The 17,708-nt window shown below is 48.9% G+C and overlaps 1 protein-coding gene across 2 annotated transcripts in view; it reads right to left on the bottom strand.

Moving 5' to 3' along the window:
* The window catches only part of NGEF (neuronal guanine nucleotide exchange factor), a 92,480-nt gene that overhangs the window by 37,542 nt on the left and 37,230 nt on the right, over positions 1 to 17,708 (bottom strand). The window contains exons 1-3 of one of the 2 annotated variants that reach the window (XM_020893920.2): positions 7,138 to 7,536; positions 6,281 to 6,423; positions 897 to 1,192 (exon numbers count right to left, since the gene is read on the bottom strand). In XM_020893920.2, the coding sequence (XP_020749579.1) occupies positions 897 to 1,192; positions 6,281 to 6,423; positions 7,138 to 7,244 (546 nt within the window). In that variant the 5' untranslated portion in view covers positions 7,245 to 7,536. Of the gene's footprint in view, positions 1 to 896; positions 1,193 to 6,280; positions 6,424 to 7,137; positions 7,537 to 17,708 lie in introns of those variants that run through there. The other variant, XM_070468458.1, reaches the window with a different exon arrangement.

Below are 17,708 nucleotides of genomic sequence, written 5' to 3'. Positions count from 1 at the left end.
ATATAAAGCTACATATATATATATATGACTATATATATATATATATCCAACACTTCTCACTTCTATTACTGTTGGTGTTTTATAGGTTATTTCTCCCTGTTAGCCACAAATTATTAAGCGACTCTGTGACCCTGCCTCAGCCTACCTGACAGGGTCTGCCTGGACCGTCGGATGAAGGCACAAAAAGAGACCAAGTCCTAGATTTCCCCACCATTTCAGGAAGGGTGGATATGCTGAGGGCTTTCTTTCAGAGCCCCACTCACCCAGGGTTCAGGTGAAAATTAGAAATAAAGATGTGCACGTGAAAAGTAAAGCACAGAGGAACACAGCCAGTTCACGGTCATGATGAATTCAGCATCACCAACTGTATCGGTGCTCACACGTGCCACGGAGAGTCTCCACAATAACAAGCAAGAGTTTAGACAATGCAGCCTTACTGTCTACAGAAACAACAACGTGGAGAACACGCAACACCGGGGTTGAGCTATCTTAGGAGGTAACAAGGTAGTTTTTGTTGCCTGTGCTTCCCTGGTGGTGCCAGGGGTAAAGAACCTGCCTGCCAATGCAGGAGACTTAAGAGATGTGGGTTTGATCCCAGGGTTGGGAAGATCCCCTAGAGGAGGAAATGGCAACCCACTCCAGTATTCTTGCCTGGAGAATCCCATGGACAGAGGAGCCTGTCCACGGGGTTGCACAGAGTTGGACATGATGGAAGTGACATGGCACGCACCCATGCACGTAAAATAATGTGAATTTTCCTGCATGTTGGGGGTAGAGGTACCCTGCCAGTAACTCCTCTGGTGAACCAGCCTCACCCCAGAGAGGAAGCCTCACCCACGCTGGTTAAAACGCCCATTCATTCTGACCAGAAGCTCTCACCCCGGGCAGCCCGTTACCTCTTGCAGCCTGATCTCCTCCGGCTGGAGGATGTCCAGCACCCCGCTGCTCTGAATCTCCGGAAGATCCTGCCAGAGGTTGAATCTCGAGTGGGGGTTGCTGAGCAGGCAGATCTGGGGCAGGGCCTTCCTCTCGGGTGGGCTTGCTGGCTCCTCCTCCTCCCCGTCATCTTCCTCCGGAGCCTCCTCGCCGGACGGGCACCCGTCAGCACTGCCCTGTATTTCTGCATCCTGTTGCCTCCTGGTCTCAATCTCTTGTAGTGTTGACTTATCTCGGTATTCCTGATACAGGAGCCCTGAAATCAAATCAAACCGTTTTGAAGACACGATAGAGATTTCAGATACAGAGCTTTCCAAATCACTAAGTCAAGCTTTAGACTCCTGAAAGTGAAAAAGTCAAAGTGTCAGTTGCTCAGTCCTGTCCAAGTCTTTGTGACCCCATGGACTGCAGCCCGCCAGGCTCCTCTGTCCTTGGGATTCTCCAGGCAGGAATACTGGAGGGGGTTGCCAGACCCTTTTCCAGGGGATCTTCCTGACCCAAGGATTGAACCCAGGTCTCCTGCATGGCAGGCAGATACTTTACCGTCTGAGCCACCAGGATCAAGGGCAAATGCTTTGCCTATGAAAACACAAAGAAGCCAGACCCCCACAGGTCTCAGGGAAGGGCCACTGAACGGACTGCCACTGTCTTCATTTCTTGGGAAGGATCTGCACGCATAAGTTTATTTTTTTTCTAACAAGGAATACAGAAATCCCTGAATAGAATCAAAATCCAGTCGCACAAATAAATGCTTTTCACACACATAATCAGCAAACAACAAGGATCCAGAACTTGTCATGTTAATAACCAACATGTGCCAAGTTGATGGAAATGGCCCGATTATGTTTCAGCATCCCAGCATGACACTTCTCAAAGCCTTAAGTGCTTCGATATTAAAACTCAAGTCTATTCATTGGCGAAATGGGAGTCGTTGTAAATTCTCATTTTGAAGGAAAAAAACCAATATTTCATCAACCTTATGATTCAAAAGAGAAACATTCCTTTTTTTTTTCTTTCATACTTTTAGATTTACTTCCCTGGTCTGAAATAAGTGCCTTCTGAGTCTCCAAGGAGATTTAGGGGTACAGAGGAGTCAGTAAAAATGCAGCACCTCCACAGGGGAAAATTCCTTTTCAGATGTCCTGGCCACAGGGCGAGGGATGGTCTCCCCGCAGAGGAGCAGCAGAAAGGATCAGGGGCAAGAAGGCACCCGGCCCAGGGAGAGGGGAGGTGGGGCTGCCCTGCTGGCGATGAGGCTGGGAAAAGAAGAGGGTCACCTCTGGGGTCTTACCCATCCTGTGGGCAAAAGGCAAGCCCCAGGGGAAGCCCCTCAGGCAAGCAGCTCTGGTCTGCATCGTAGGAGGCCCACGGACGGGAAGAAAGAGGCCATGCCCATTCTCCAGGGGAGCGGTGATGAAGGCCCCCACACCGTGGTGGGGGAAGGATGGGGCCGTGTGCCTGATTCAGGGATCGTTACAAGGTATAAGACGGGGCCTGGTGATTGGCGGGTGCTGGGTGACTAGTGATATTTGGGTGACCAGTAGGCAGGGGAGGGCTGGTGGCCCTATTCAGGAGATGGGGAACATGGGAGGAGGGTCTGACTGGGGATAGGTTGGTGGAGAGATGCGGGTCCACCTGATGGCTATGCAGGTGGAGAGAACTGGTGGGCAGCTGGACTGGTCTGAAGCCTGGGAGAGCAGTTGGGGCCCTTGATATTTCTATCTATAAAAACAAAGATGGGGACCTCCCTGGTGGTCCAGTGGCTAAGACTCCTTGCTCTCATTGCAGGGGGCCAGGGTTCAATTCCTGGTCAGGGAACTAGATCCCATGTGCTGCAACAAAGATCAAAGATCCTGTGTGCCACAGGTAAGACCTGGCACAAACTGCACCCCCCAAAAGATGATTTTCCTGGGAAAGTTCTAACAGGGTTAAGTGTACTACTTGTAAAGCACTTTCTCACGCAATGCAGTATAAATATTACCTATTATTCCTTCTTTAATTGCTAAGTACATCTAACCTGAAGAGAAAAGGAAGGGAAAAACAGACCATCTTCTAAGTCCTGAAAAATGGCTGGATAAATTATATTCATAGTTTATAAATAACAGGAACCCAATAAATTACGTGTGGCTTAAATTACTTGGCTTCTTATGCTCCATAATGCTAAATTATAAACCCTTTATGATTAATATAGCTTTACTTTAAAAAAAAAGATGATGTGATTTTACATTAGAATCTAGCAGATTACAACATGGAGTTAATTTGACAAAGGAACAAAAAAGAGAATCTAAATCTATGCTAAATGCAACCCAGATTGAGCTGTAATGGCAGAGGTTTAAAGCCAGTACACAAACCGGTTCAGTGATAAGCATAAGATATAACTATTGTTGGCAACACTGTATCAATTAATCTTCTGTGATTTCAATACTATTTTTATGGAGGTTTAAAGAAACCAGGGGAACTTCCCTGGTGGTACAGAGGTTAAGAATTTGCCTGCCAATGCAGAGGACATGGGTTTGGTCCCTGGACAAGCTGCTTTTATTTATTGGTTTTTATATGTGACTGCTTGAGGATGTGAGGCATGGAGCTGTGGCAGCCATCTGGTGACATGAAGCCCAAATGCTGAGAATGGAGGAGGGAAGGAAGCTAGGTGACTGCTTGACTTGAACCAACTCCAGAACTTTCTTCCTCATTCCTGGACCGACAGAATACATTCATTCTTTCAGGTCATTTTTTTTTTAAACCTGGATATTCTATTATACTAAGCCAAAGACTTCCAATACAAGTAATTCTAGCATTTTCTTAAAACTTCATACTTCTTTCTGAAGCCCTCAGAATATGAATTTAAATACCAGTTTTCCTGGAGTTACTGTGATTACAAAGGATTGTCTGACACACTGGGTAGCCATTTTTTTTTGGTAATATGTTTATTTTTATTAGCCTTAAAATTCAGATTACAATAGAAACAAAGTAGCTATAACTGAGGAACTAGATTAGTGGATTAAAGTTTTGTATTTGAGATATACTGATGATGTATCATGTTTTTCAATTTTGTACATTCATTAGGCAAAATTAACTTTCCCTGTAAAAGCCTGCACCTGGTATTATATCCAAGCAGAATTAGAAGGCTCAGTTCTCATCTCTCTTAATTAAAATGATCTATATCAGGCTGGCCATGCTGCCCTGCAGAAGGAGGATAAGCAAGGCTCCTGGAGTCCTTCAAAATCTTACTTTTTGAAGAGAATCTTTTCTTCTTTTTCCTTTGAATTCTTCAGATAGAAACTTCCAAAGGGCAGGGAATTTTGTTTTTTAGTGAGCATCTCCTAGGCCCCAAGCATTTGCTAGGTGCCAGAGACAACCACAGGACACACACGCCATGTGTGCACATGCAAACACACACAGCGCAATTACAGGGCCTCGGGGTCTGTGATCTTTAGAGCCACCAGCAACGACAACGACAACTGTACACCACGCCACACACAGTCCTGGCATCATTCTCTCCTGGCCTGAGTGGGAGCCGCCGCAGTCCAACACAGCGGTGCATAAATGCCCAGCGTCTTCCCACTTTCCTCCCCTCTTAACTCCTCTGCGTCTTTAGGAACGTGTTGTCCTCTCCTGATACCTGGCAAAGAATCCCCTTCATTCACTGAGCTAAGTGGGAGCAGCTGGCCTCTTGTAGGAATCAGCTTGGCATAGGCCTCAAGTCGAGGACGAAGGATGTGAGAAGGAGGCAGCCTTGGCCCTGCGTGTTCAGCACATCTGTTGAGCACCTACCCGGGATCCAGCCCAGAAGCTGGAAATACATATTCTCCCACCAGCACATGGTGGGAGAAACGCCTGGGGATGTCAGTCTCCACTGTTCACCACAGGAGGAAACGAGGGCCAGGAGGAGCACAGTACCCCAGTTCAGGGCTTCCAACTCCCAGCCTAGAGCTGATGCCGCTGGCTCCCCAGGAAGGAGGTCTCCGCACGCCCACGCTGCAAAAGGGAGCCTCTGTCTCCGTGATTTGAGGCACAGATCTCCCCATCCCCACCCTGATTTCCTTCCTAGTTCTGACGCTGATCCCAGCCAGAGGTATCCCTTTCTACAGGGTAGGAGTCAAGGCTCCTAGCGTATGCTGAGGCCACGGTGGCCCTCCTCGCTATAAAGGGCACCGTGACTGAGGTGGGACAAAGGGATTTTCATGGGTGCCTGTCCTCAGAACAGCCCCTCTCCATTTGCCCCAGCGAACAAAGGGAAAAGCCGCTACCACCCAGCCCCACATCCAGGGGGCTGGGAACAAAATCCTGGAGTCTGGCGAGGCTTAACTGTGTAGGGCTCCACCCTCAGCTTTGCAGGGGCTCGGCTCCTCCCAGGGTTCAGTCCAGAAAAACCCCAGCCAGGGGAAGAGGGAACTTGCCTGAAAAGTCTCCTAAACACCGGTGTCCCAGGGCAAAGGAAGCCCCCTTCTACCAGACACGTGGTGTCTGCCCGAGTGTTTGGGATGAGGGACAATGATGATCAATTTAGGGAAGGACATTTTCAAGTCAAAATTTTAATTCAATGAATAAACGGCTGCTCTGACAACACTGAAGAACTGAAGAACATAAAAGATCTCGAGGCCGTCCCATTCCCCATGTTACCCACTCATGGGCCCCCTCTGGTGAGGACAATGAGAACTAGTTTGATGTCATCAACAATTCTTTTAATTGCAAGTGCTCGGGTTCCTGGGACACCTTCTCAGTCCACGGTCTGCTTTCAGAGTCTCAGCTGCAGCTGTGAGGCAGCTGGACTTCAGCCACAATCGGAACAGGCAGGTGGAGCCAGGCTTCTCTCCCTAACCCGGGGAGAGAGGGTGGGGGCCTCTGGGGCCCCGGCCTTCTCTCTACTGTACCTCTCCTCCCCGGAGCAAAGTTGGTCACTGCTTCTCCTTCCAGAATGGCTCGAGTCAGCCTGACTCTCTGCAGACCCCTCTCCCTTTCCAGGTCTACCCCAGCCCCCTAGGATGTACAGAGTGGCTCACGGAGCCCTCCTGCATGGCCCAGAAACACTTCACCCCTGGACTTCCTGGCAGAAGAGATAAGAGGACAGAAAGCCCTCCTTGCCCAGGAAAGAGCTGGGCAAGTACACCTGTCCAAGGGAGCAGGAAAGAAACACATTCGCTCAAGCCCAATTACACAGCTTACTAGTAACCTGCGGCAGTTTTGCCTATGGAACCATTAGAGCCAAATATGTTAAGAACCTTCCTTGTCAGGTGCGTTTTGCCCAGGTGAAACGCAACTGCATTCCAGGAGCAGGGTTCCCCTGAGCCCACCAGGAGCCCCCGTTTCCCCCCAGTGACGCCGCGCCGCCGCCGGGGACACCCACCTATTTGTTCGATGAGGTTTCTCCAGGAGTCGGCGGGAATAGGGTGAATCATCTGCAAGGCCTCGGTGAGCGTGGTAGGGCTGTCGGCGAGGGCTGGGAACTCCTCGGGCGTGGCCCCATTTCCTGGGGTGGAGGACGACTCGCTGTAGGAGGGGCAGGGCGGGTTATTTTTAAGCAGCGACCCACCTCGGCCAGCCCGCGAGAGGCGTTCGCACGGGCGGCCCTGGCCAACTGGACTCTGCCCCGAGATGTCCAGGCCGACCGGCCGCCGCCGCCGCCGCCCCCCTCCCCCCCGGCCGAGCGCGCCCCACAGGCCCATTCTGTCACCGCACCAGGGCGCGACCGGGTGATTCATTCCCACCCCAGCCCGCCCAGACCTTCATGTTTTCGGAGCTCGCGGGCAGGCGTCGGAAACTTGGCGCGCCTGTCCGCTCCGCGGCGCCGAGCGGCCGCCCCGACGGGTCCCGCGGCCAGGAGCCCTGCGCGCACTGCGCACCCTGCGCCGCGCGCCGTCACACGGCCCCCTGTCCCCTCCGGGTAGCGACCGCCCCAGGGCCACGCGGCGCGGAGACTGGGAGCCCAACGGGACGCGTGCGCCCAGGGCTCCCGGGAGAGGGCGCGGGAGGCGGCCAGGACGGGGACCGGGGTGTCGGCGGTCCGGCTGGGGCGCACCCCCGACCCCAGGCGGCTTGCCGGCACGACGGGGGGCCGCGGGGGGCAGTGAGGGGCTGCGGGGTCCGCGGGAAGGGGTGCGGGGGACAGGCCGTTCGGGTAGGCGTCCCTGGCGGGAGACGCCAGTTGGGGCCACGGACGCGCAGCGGCGGCGCTCGGGGGTCGGCGCGGCCGCTCGTCCTCACCTGCCGGGCAGGTGTCCCGCCGCTGAGTCGCGCGTGTCGCTCTCCGAGGTGGAGCTGTCGTGGTCCACGGCGCAGGCGGCGTTGAAGGCTGCGGCCAGCAGCTCCATGAGGCCGGCAGCCAGGCCGGCTCTGGGGCCGGGTCGGGAGCCGCGCTGGGGGCCCCGGGCCGGGCCGGGGGCGACGAACGGGCTCCGGAGCGGGGTCACCGCGCGCTCGGCTGGAGCCGGAGCTGCCGCCGCCGCCGAGCGCTCCAGCAGGCGGGCGGGCGGGCGCGCGCCTGGAGGCTCCCGGGGTTGCCACGGCAACGGGGGAGGCGGGAGGGGTGCGCGCGGCGGGGGCGAGGCCGGGCAGCAGCGGGGCGGAGGAGCCTGGACCCGGCGCGACCCGGGCCCACAGGGCGCCGACTGCGGCCCGGGACCTCCCCGCCGGATCCGCGCCTCCCTCCTCGGCCGAGGGCCTGGCCCCACCAGAGGAGACTTGGAGGGCAGGATGGGTGGGGGCCGGCGCGCTGCGGTCTTGGTCTTCCCGGCCCTTCCTCGACATCTGGCCAGACCTCGCCAGATCGCGAGGCGAGCTTGGAAGGACGGGGCGAGGCGACCCTCTGCCCGGTTCGCCCTCGAACCCCCGCCTTGCCCACGCCGCACATCCTCTGTGGTCCTTCACAGGGACCAGCCAGAAGACCCCCGCCTCTGCCGCCCCGGGTCCAGCCCCGAGAGGGACCCTCGAGGGCGTCCGCTCCTGACCAGACCGTGGAGAGGGGGCCAGCGGCGAGGCCTCTCACGGAGGAGTCTGGCTGCCCCCAGGTACCCCGAGGCCTTGGCGGCCCGGGATGGGTACAGGGGAGAGAGGAGGAGAAACAAAGTGTCCTCAGTCCCACCCTCAGTCCCCCTGCCCACTCACACTGACTTCTGGAAGGCAAAGAAAACTGCCCGCCAAGCAGGAGAGGTGGGTTCGATCCCTGGCTATGGAAGATCCCCTGGAGGAGGAAATGGCAGCCCATTCCGGTATTCTTGCCTGGAGAATCCCATGGACAGAGGAGCCTGGCAGGCTACAGTCCACGGGGTCGCAGAGTCAGACAAGACTTAGCAACTAAGCAACAACAACCGCCTCTGTGTTAGCTAGTTCAACGCGCTTAGGGATACAGAGAGCAAACATGGGAAACTGGAGTGGAGAGGAGTGCGAGTGGTGGGGTGTGAAGTAGAAATCTAGAGGCACAGCTCCAAAATCCGACTCCAAGTCCAGCAAGACAAGTGGCTGCAATCCCCGGCGTCCTTTTCTGCGCGCAGCCCATCCCCCTCGCCTCTACCCTGGGCGGTGCGGATGCCCGGACAGCCATCTCTGCGGGCCAACACCAGCCCAGCTCTCCGGAGGGCACCTGGATGCAGGGCAGTACAGTGTAGACCAACATGGGAAATCTCCGCACCTCCCCCTGCACGGTCCTCCCACGGGGCCTTTGTTTAAATTAACAAATTCTCCGTTTTTCCTGGTGCAAATACTCCTGGTGGGAGGGGTTCACCAACTAGTTAGCCATTTGGCTTTAATGCATTCTTAGCCAGCCGCCTATCTCCCTGCAGTGCAGGAGACCCGGCTTCAATCCCTGGGTTGGGAAGATCCCTTAGAGAAGGAAATGGCAACCCACTCCAGTATCCTTGCCTGGAAAAATCTCATGGACAGAGGAGCCTGGTGGGCTGCAGTCCATGGGGTCGCAGAGTTGGGCACGACTGAGCGACTAACACTTACTTACTTAGCCAGCCACCTAGAGCTCGCGGCAATGGTGAGAAAGCATTATAGGAAGGGGCCTTCTTGCCTCAGTTCATTCAGTTCAGTTCAGTTGCTCAGTCGTGTCCTACTCTTTGCGACCCCGTGGACTACTGCATGCCAGGCCTCCCTGTCCCTCACCAAATGCTGGAGTTTACTGAAACTCATGTCCATTGAGTCGCCGATGCCATCCAACCATCTCATCCTCTGTTGTCCCCTTCTCCTCATGCCTTCAATCTTTCCCAGCATCGGGGTCTTTTCAAATGAGTCAGTTCTTGCCTGGAGGGAGCTAACTCCCTTGTGCAGACTACAGTGGGCGCCCCTGGCGATCCGGGCGCATTCCACTCAACAGGTGCTCAGGCTGACCCAAACCAGTTCCTATACCTGCCTCTTAGCCCCATTCTCCCGTGAAGGGCCAGAATGGACAGGTCTGGTTTCTTCTTGCCCTTAAGGCCCCAGGATATTTGCACAACAACCATCTGGTCATCATCTCCAACCCAAGCCCCTCCCTTCCTTGACTCATTCTGAGTATCTCCAGACAGTCCTCTCTGGAGCTCTTTCATCTGTCAACCGGCCTTCTCCACTGGGATGTCTGCTAAACACTCCACCAGAGCTCACATTCCCCTTGCCGGATGCCCCCCAGCCAACTAGGAGACCAGGCAGAACCCAGAGCCAGCCTCAAGTGCGCTTGTACCTCCTGTCACCCCCCAGGTCAAAGCCTTACTGTCCCCTGAATCCCTTAAGGCTTTCAAAGCAGTCCCCTCTTTGGTACTTGGACCCCCCCCTCTCTCTCTGCCCAGGCTTCCCTGGTGGCTCAGCTGGTAAAGAATCTGCCTGCAATGCGGGAGACCTGGGTTCCATCCCTAGGTTGGGAAGATCCCTGGAGAAGGGAAAGGCTACCCACTCCAATATTCTGGCCTGGAGAATTCCTTGGGCTGTATAGTCCACAGGGTTGCAAAGAGTCAGACACGACTGAGTCACTTTCACTTTCACTCTTTCTGTCCAGCCTTCTCTCTGTCCCCCTTTTAACCTATGGATCTGCTCTTGTCTCTTCTCTGCTTACAAACCTCTGCTGGGGTCCCAACCCCTGTGGGTGGAGGCCACCTCCTGGCTCTGTAACAGACTCTTTACCAGGTATCCCACTCCTTGCCATCTTCCTCTGCTAGGACTCTGCCCAGTCCACCCCCTAAGTCCTCACCCTTCCTGGTTGAGGCTCCCCAGGGCATCGCCACTGGGTCTTTAACTCTGTGTAACCGGCGGCACCGCCTGGCACTGTATTCGAGGTGAATAGGGCTGATCCTACACCGAGACATGGACTGGTCACCCTGCTGTCCTGATGTCTTTCCTCGGGGTCCCAGGAGGTGCAGTGGGTGGGCAGTCACTGGGACCTGCTGCTTTGTGCGGTTTCAGCACCCCTGAAACTTGGTATAAAACTAATTGGAAGCTGGGAACACAGGGCTGCACCAAAGAGGAAAGATCCTTTTTTTAAAATCAGAAAATATTCAAGTGAAATTACGTATATTAAGATGAGTATAATAAAACCTTCCAATTGAAAAATAAGCTAAAAATATCCTTCTAATTATAAAATCAGTTTAGAAAGTCACTGAGTTCTGAAGGCATATCACCTGAAGCTACATTCCATTCCCCATGTTCTATTTTCTATCACACTTGGTGCTTACTGGGCAGGCTATTATTAAAGTCTCTATTTAACTGACATTTCGTTCTGAATCATTCACAAAATAAAGTACGGGTAAATATTTCAAGTATTTATGCTCCATTAGTCCATAGTTGTTGCTCTGTAAGTATTTGTTAAGGAATTAATGATATGTTTCTTAAAAAATATTTAATTTTTTATGTATTTTATCTAAAGATTATTTCTTACTTTGGGTTATAAAAGATAAATATTAGAAACAAAGTGGATTCTTATTTGTGTAGCAACCTCAGTCTTCAGGAGTTCTCATGTATGTTTACAAAACATAACATTTTATGTTTATAAAATGGTAACTTTATTCTGAGGGAGAATTGTTAGAGGTGGAAGGAAGCTTAGAAATGATCTGGTCCAGTTCTTATTTAGAAAAAGAAGCAGCAGAACCAGAGGGATGAAATGACAAGCCCAAGATCCCAAAGCTGGCTAATGGTCAATTTTGGAAGTATGTGCTAGTAAGTCAAGACTGCATTGTGTGGGATAAGGAGCTGCAAATTTCTGTTTTCTTATTCTAAATATTTTTAGGGAGACTTCCCTAGTGGTCCAGTGGTTGAGAATCTGCCTTCCAATGCAGGGACTCCAGTTTGATCCCTTGTTGGGGAACTTGTTGCGATCCCACATACCTCTGGGCAACTAAACCTGCATGACACAGCTAGAGAGCCCGGGCGTGGCAAGGAAAGATCCCACACAGTGAAGTAAAAGAAATGAATAAATAAATACTTCTCAAAAATTTAGGGCCGTATGATATACCACCAGATTACCAAACATTAAAATGCATCTGTATGCTTACTTCTAGTAGGAAAGTGACTTTGTAGTGAGAAGAAAATCCTCAAATATACATTTAAAATCTTCTAGAAACAGGTACTTGATAACTCTTAATTAAGTATATATTTTAAATCTATAAACACAATTTATTTTTGTCACTCTTAAGAGACCTTTTCAGTTGCCTTGAAAATCAACACATTTAAACCAGAGAGGCAGTGCCAGCCGTCAATCCACAGAAGCTAAGTGGACCTCCCAAATTAGGACAATTAGGAAAAGGACAAGACGTAGTTTCTCTCACTGCAGCTCCAAGAGAAGCCATTCAGTTCAGTCCAGTTGCTCAGTCGTGTCCGACTCTTTGCAACCCCTTGGACTGCAGCACGCCAGGCTTCCTTGTCCATCACCAACTCCCGGAGCTTACTCAAACTCATGTCCAACAAGTCGGTGAGATAAGAAGATTTCCCCACAAGAAGACTCTTCTGGAAGTAGATTCTTCTGTTGCATAGTTGGAAGTGTTTTACTGGTGACGTGGAGGTGGAGATCTTTCCTTGATTTTTACCATGAGGCTCATTTGTAAATGTGGGATCATCACATGTTATAGAAATGTTTCAAACACAATCAGTTTATCCCTGTTTATTAATCTTACCTAAAGAGAGGTCTGGCCTTTTCCTTGGGCTCCTGGAAGGTGACCTAGCTAAGCCACTGAAATATCTAATCAGAGTGTCTTTGCTTACCCAGGGGCTGGGGCCACATCAGATAAGGTGGAGGCTTTGGGCCATGTGACAACAGCTCAACCTCCAGAGGGGCTGAAGACGGAGGTCAGTCACCTGGGTAGCCAGTCAGTTCTAGCTGATGGAGCCCCAGTAAAAACCCTGGGTGCCCAGGCTCAGAGGAGCTTCCTGGCTGGCAGTATGGTCACGTACTGTTCCCCAGTGATGTTGGCTCTGTCTGCAGTTTCATAGGGTCAAGATGACTGAAAGTTCCGAGTGGAACTTTTCCGGTTGCTGTCCTGTGCATCTCTATCCTTGTCTGATTTAAAACTGTAGCTTTTCACTGTAATAAACCATAACCATTAATTAATAGCTCTGAGTCCTTCTCATGAATTTTGGAACTGATGGAGGTCTTGTGCGCTGTCCCCGACTTTGCAAACCTTGAATCCGGCCTAACGTACGGTGACTACATTCCTCTTATAGCCTTCGGTTTTCTTGATCTCTTTTTCTCTCCCTCAGTCTGCCCCATACACAACTGGCGGCTTAGTTTTCCTCAAACACATCTGTTTCCACCCATCTGCTGTCTTCAGTGACCTCGCCCACCCCAGCACCTTGCCGGTACTTCCTTGCTAACAGAGTTAAGGTGCAGCCTGGAGTGCCTTCTCACTCCCAAAATGAGAGAAGATATTCACTATACGTATGACAAAGGTCTCCAAAATCAGCAAGGAAAAAGCAAACAGAAATAATCAAATATTGGCAAGAGATCTGAATAGTCAGTTCTCAAAAGAAGACATCCCGAAGGCTGAAAGGGTGGGAAACAGTGTTTTTACCCTCATTACTAGTCAAAAAAATGCAAATAAAAGTCACAATGAGATATCATGGCATCCATTCTGACCCAGGGAGCTGGGTCACCCCGAGAGCACCCACGGCTCTGTCTTTGCTCTGTTTGCTCTGCCCTGTTATCACCCACTTTCACAGTTCCTCTTCCCAGTGACCTGAGGTGTGGGGACGGGGCAGCCCTGAAGATGTCATTTATCTCTGCATCTCCAGCATCCTGCCCATCCAGGAGGCATCGGTGAATAAAAAAATATGGGGAAGTTGATAGATGTTCTGTTGCCATGTCCTGGGTTTCAGTCTCTCTTCTGCAGTTATTGAGTGTAACATTAGCACGCCCTTGGTATTACATCTTGCCTTTCTTTGGTTAATGAAGATATTTCTTAAACCGACCTCTTTGGGAACTAGCAGGCCTTCTGGGGTTTGATGCACCAAGTGTTGAGGATGTAACTGACCTGCTGTGGTGAACCAAAAAAACCCATGAAAACCGGATTCACTATTTTGGTGAAGTGAGGAGCGTTTTGTTTTTTGTTCTTTTTTGACGTGGTTGCTAGGGTGGACGATTGTTTATAGTTTTGCTTAAATAGGGAAAAACCTAGAGGGATGAAGAGATGCATGCAAATATTTGTCTGGTTTAGGGAGATATGTGAGTGTTGGACAGGTTTCAGTGATCATGGGAAGCAGACATTGTGGTCTTAGGGCTTAGCTGCCGAAGATTTGACATTGCTCTGTTGAATACATCTTTGGAATCAAAAATAGGCAGCCAAGCTTTGCTCCACTTCCAGGCGTGAGAGGGGCCTGGATGATGTTACGTGGCTAGTGAAATGTCAAAATTTCCAAAACACTTTGACGGTTTGTGTGTCCCTGGTACCGTCCTTCAAAGGCTGAGACAAATAGTGGCCATATAGTCAATTATGAGATGCAGACAATTGTATGGCCTTGATGGAAATGTATTTCTCAAAACAGGCTCCCCCAAATAACTCATGGGTAAGATGCTATAATGCTGTGTCTTTATCTGAAACTGCAGAAAATGAGAGAGGGCCTGGAATATGGGTTTGTTTGGAACATTACTAACCAAGGAGCCAGAAACACATGAGGTCTGAGGATTTTGATTGTGTATGTATATGATTTTGATGTCATATACTTTGACCGATAGGAGCATTTCGGAAATAAGAGGGACCTAAGGGAAAATACAGTTATTTCCAAAATATGTTGAGGATGAAATTTGGAGAAAATGAGATTGTGAGTTGCCTCTGTACACATCAGTTACATGTTAGGTTGTGGCCATTAGGATTTATACACTCTTAGTTGGAACTCAAACTGTGAAGGCATTAATACCCTACTTTCTCCCATTTAAACATTTATTCATTTTAAATCACTTTACAAATTATATAGTTAGATCTAGTTTAGTCCTATATTAATTAGACCATTTTGTAAACTATACACACTATACAGATAGAAAGTGATACTATTATTATTATTTGGAAGTCTGCACTTATTGTGATGGAGAATGCATTGCCTTAACTATTAACCAAATGTAGTAAAATTATTTAAGGTATGAAACCAGAAAGAAAAAGATGTCCATCATGAATAAAATAGACTTGAAGGAAAAGCACATGTTAATGATTGACAAAATTAATAACTAGACGTTATTCATACGTTGTTCCTTGAAAATGGCAATTTTCTAAAATCTAATTGGATTTGAGAGAAATGCTTTCCTTAGCAAGAAGTAAGTAGTGCAAAAACTTCTTATTTCCTACTGAAACAAACCACCTTGTCCTTAACATCCACTAGAAAGAATGTTCTATGTTGAGTCACCAGGACTAAACGTTCAAGGATTTAGAGTCTCATAAAAAGACCGAGATGTCTTCGGTAGAGACTGGTCACTTTACAAAGGCTATTACAGGCTGGAATGAGGTGTCCTACCAAACAGGGTGCCTGCTTCCAGGCTCCTGACTGCCCGTCACCATGATGACAAAAATTCCTTTTCGTTTCATCCCAGGAATTCAAAGCTTTTGACTACTGTTGGGAGTATCTATTTGAAGTTTCTGAAATAAGGGAACTGGTGACCACAGTGTACAATAAACAAAGGAATGTTATCGTAAAGACAAAGCACGATATTTCAAAATCATATCAGATACACAGCAGTCAAAGAATTAAAAAACTGATCAGCCAGTGTTAGCCAAGCCTTGTGAACTCCTGTTTGCTTCTGGAGGTGGGCGTGTGAGTTGATGCAACCTTTCTAGAGGGCATTCATTTCGTAAATCTGCAAATGTTCATACTCTTTGGCAAAGAGATTGTATTTCTAGGAATGTATCCTAATGAACTGTAGGAATCCATGTGGAAAGTTAGCAACAAGAATGTTTATTATGGTGTTATTTATCATAATGGAATAGTTGGAGTAGCCTAACTGTCCAATAATAGGAGATTGACTATTTAAATTTTGACATCTCTGTACACACTGCAATATTTAAAAGGGATAATCAACAAGGACCAAGCATACAGCACAGGGAGCCCTGCTCATTGTTAGGTGGCTGCCTGGATGGGAGGGGAGTGTGGGGGAGAATGGATACATACATATGTATGGCTGAGTCCCTTTGCTGTTCACTTTAAACTATCACAACATTGTTAATTGGCTATATTCCTGTATAAAATAAAAAGTTAAAAAATAAACTATGACATGTCTCTAAAATAAAATATCATTAAAATGATCTTTTTTTTTTTTGGTTGGAGCAGGGAACATACTTTTATTTATTCATTTAAAAAATATTCATTTATCTGGCTGCATCGTGTCTTAGCTGAGGCAGGCGGGATCTTCACTGGAGCACACAGTGAGGAGGACTTTAGTTGCCCTTTGGCAGGTGGGATCTTAGTTCCCCAGCCAGGGATCAAACCTGTGTCCCCTGCATGCAAGGTGGATTCTTAACCACTGGGCCACCAGAGAAGTCCCTAAAATGATTTTTTTTTTAATCTGGAAAGATGCCCATAATATATTGACTAGAAAAGTAGATTCCCAAACTGGATGCTAGTACCATCTTATTTTGTTCATAGAGTTAGACTTTATAGACTTTTAAGCATACATATACATTTGAAAAGGACTGGAAGACTGATCACCAAAAACATTTCATAGTACTAGTAGTTGATTGGTCAGATTCTGAGGGAATTTTCATCTTTTTACTCATATGTGTTAAAAAAAAATTTTTTTTTTTACAAAAAATGTGTCACTTATGTAATAAGGGAAAAAATTACTTGAAAACATCAATCCCTTAGCGTGCAAACACTTAGAACATGAGTTTAAAGTGTTCATATGACCATAGGGAGTCCTGATGAAGTTGAAAAGGGGGAGCTGAGTACAGTTCATTAGGGTACATTCTCTAGATTTACTTGGGGAAAAACAACTCAATTCATTACATAAACCTATCTTTTAAAAGCTCTTCAGTTTCCAAAGACTCACGAATTCAAGTTTTACAGTAGATTACTTCCTGGCATCTCTAAAATTAAAGCACTTACCTGATATTCTGATCTGCCTGGTTGTATAAATAGTCTTTTTTTCCCCAGAAATCCCCCTTTACCTTCCACAAACCCACGTGTACACTCCCAACCAGAATGCTGCTTTATTTTTTTTCACTGAAGTCCTGGTTTCATGAAAGGAGTCATCAGAGAAATGACTGTCTCCAGTAAAAGGCAGTTCTCCTCACACCACAAGCCTTTCCCTGCCCTGCTGCATGGCTGTATCCCACGTGTGCTGGCTTAAACGCCACCTCGTCCACGAAGCCCACCCTGCATCCCATCCCATGGCTAAGGATCTCCTGTAGCACTTCACCAGGGCTGCTCTGGAGGTGTGATCATTTTCCTGGAGAATGAGTTCTCTGTCCTCTTGGACTGTGCACGGAGACCGGACTCAGCCTGACTAATGTTTCCCTTCCCGCACCCCCACCCCCACCCCCCTGCCGCCACTATGTTGGGAGAGACCTTGTGCATCCTGGACATTCAAGACTTTGTCGCCGAATGGAGGTGAAGTGGAGGAGGTGTGAAAGTACAGGTGTTCTTTTGGTCTCTTCCCAGTGTTTCTCGGTAAATTACAGTCAGAGAAATGTTTACAAACCCTTTCCTCAAACCTCCTCTCCTTGCTACTCCCTAAGCAAGTGAGTGCACTGGTAGCTGAAATACCATCATTTCCTGGGGGAAACAGCAGCTTACCAGCAGAGAAGTGAAATTTCATTCTTGTTTCTTTACCTATTTGTAGTTCACCCCTCCCCTGAGCTGACCAGTGATGCTTCTTTTCCTAATTTTAAACCCATGTCTCATTTTTTCCACGCAGTGAAGATTGCATGCTAAATTATTGCTATTTCTAAAGTGTTGCTCAGCCCTTGGAGTAGCTTTTATTTGTCACAGAGTCAGCGGGATCTCGAGGCTGGTTTCTTTGTTAGGCTCAGGGTAAGATGGTCCTTATTTGTCTCTTTTCTTCCTAACAAAGAGGGTCTTTTGTAGGGAGTCTCAAAGGAGGGTCTTAAGCTCAGCATTCTTGCATTTGAAATTAGCATTTGTTCTTTAAAAAGAAGGAGACTCTAACCTGTCATCAGTTGAGTGTTTTCTGTAAGAAATGATGGATTTTTACCAGGAGAGAGAAAAGCCTCATTGACACTGTGAGTCAGAGAAATGACAGAACAGAACCGGAAAATTCCTTCCTGTTGAGAGCACCTGAGCATCCGCGGTGTCCCTTCCTAACCCAAGGCCTCCGTTTCCTTCACAGGCTATTAATCTCCATCCACTGTGTGTGTGTCTTAAAGACGGAGTGCACT

Source organism: Odocoileus virginianus, chromosome 5 (assembly GCF_023699985.2).
Source record: "Odocoileus virginianus isolate 20LAN1187 ecotype Illinois chromosome 5, Ovbor_1.2, whole genome shotgun sequence".
Taxonomy (NCBI): Eukaryota; Metazoa; Chordata; class Mammalia; order Artiodactyla; family Cervidae; genus Odocoileus; species Odocoileus virginianus.
Note: the sequence above shows the minus strand (reverse complement) of the source record. Positions and strands in the feature narration are given on the sequence as shown.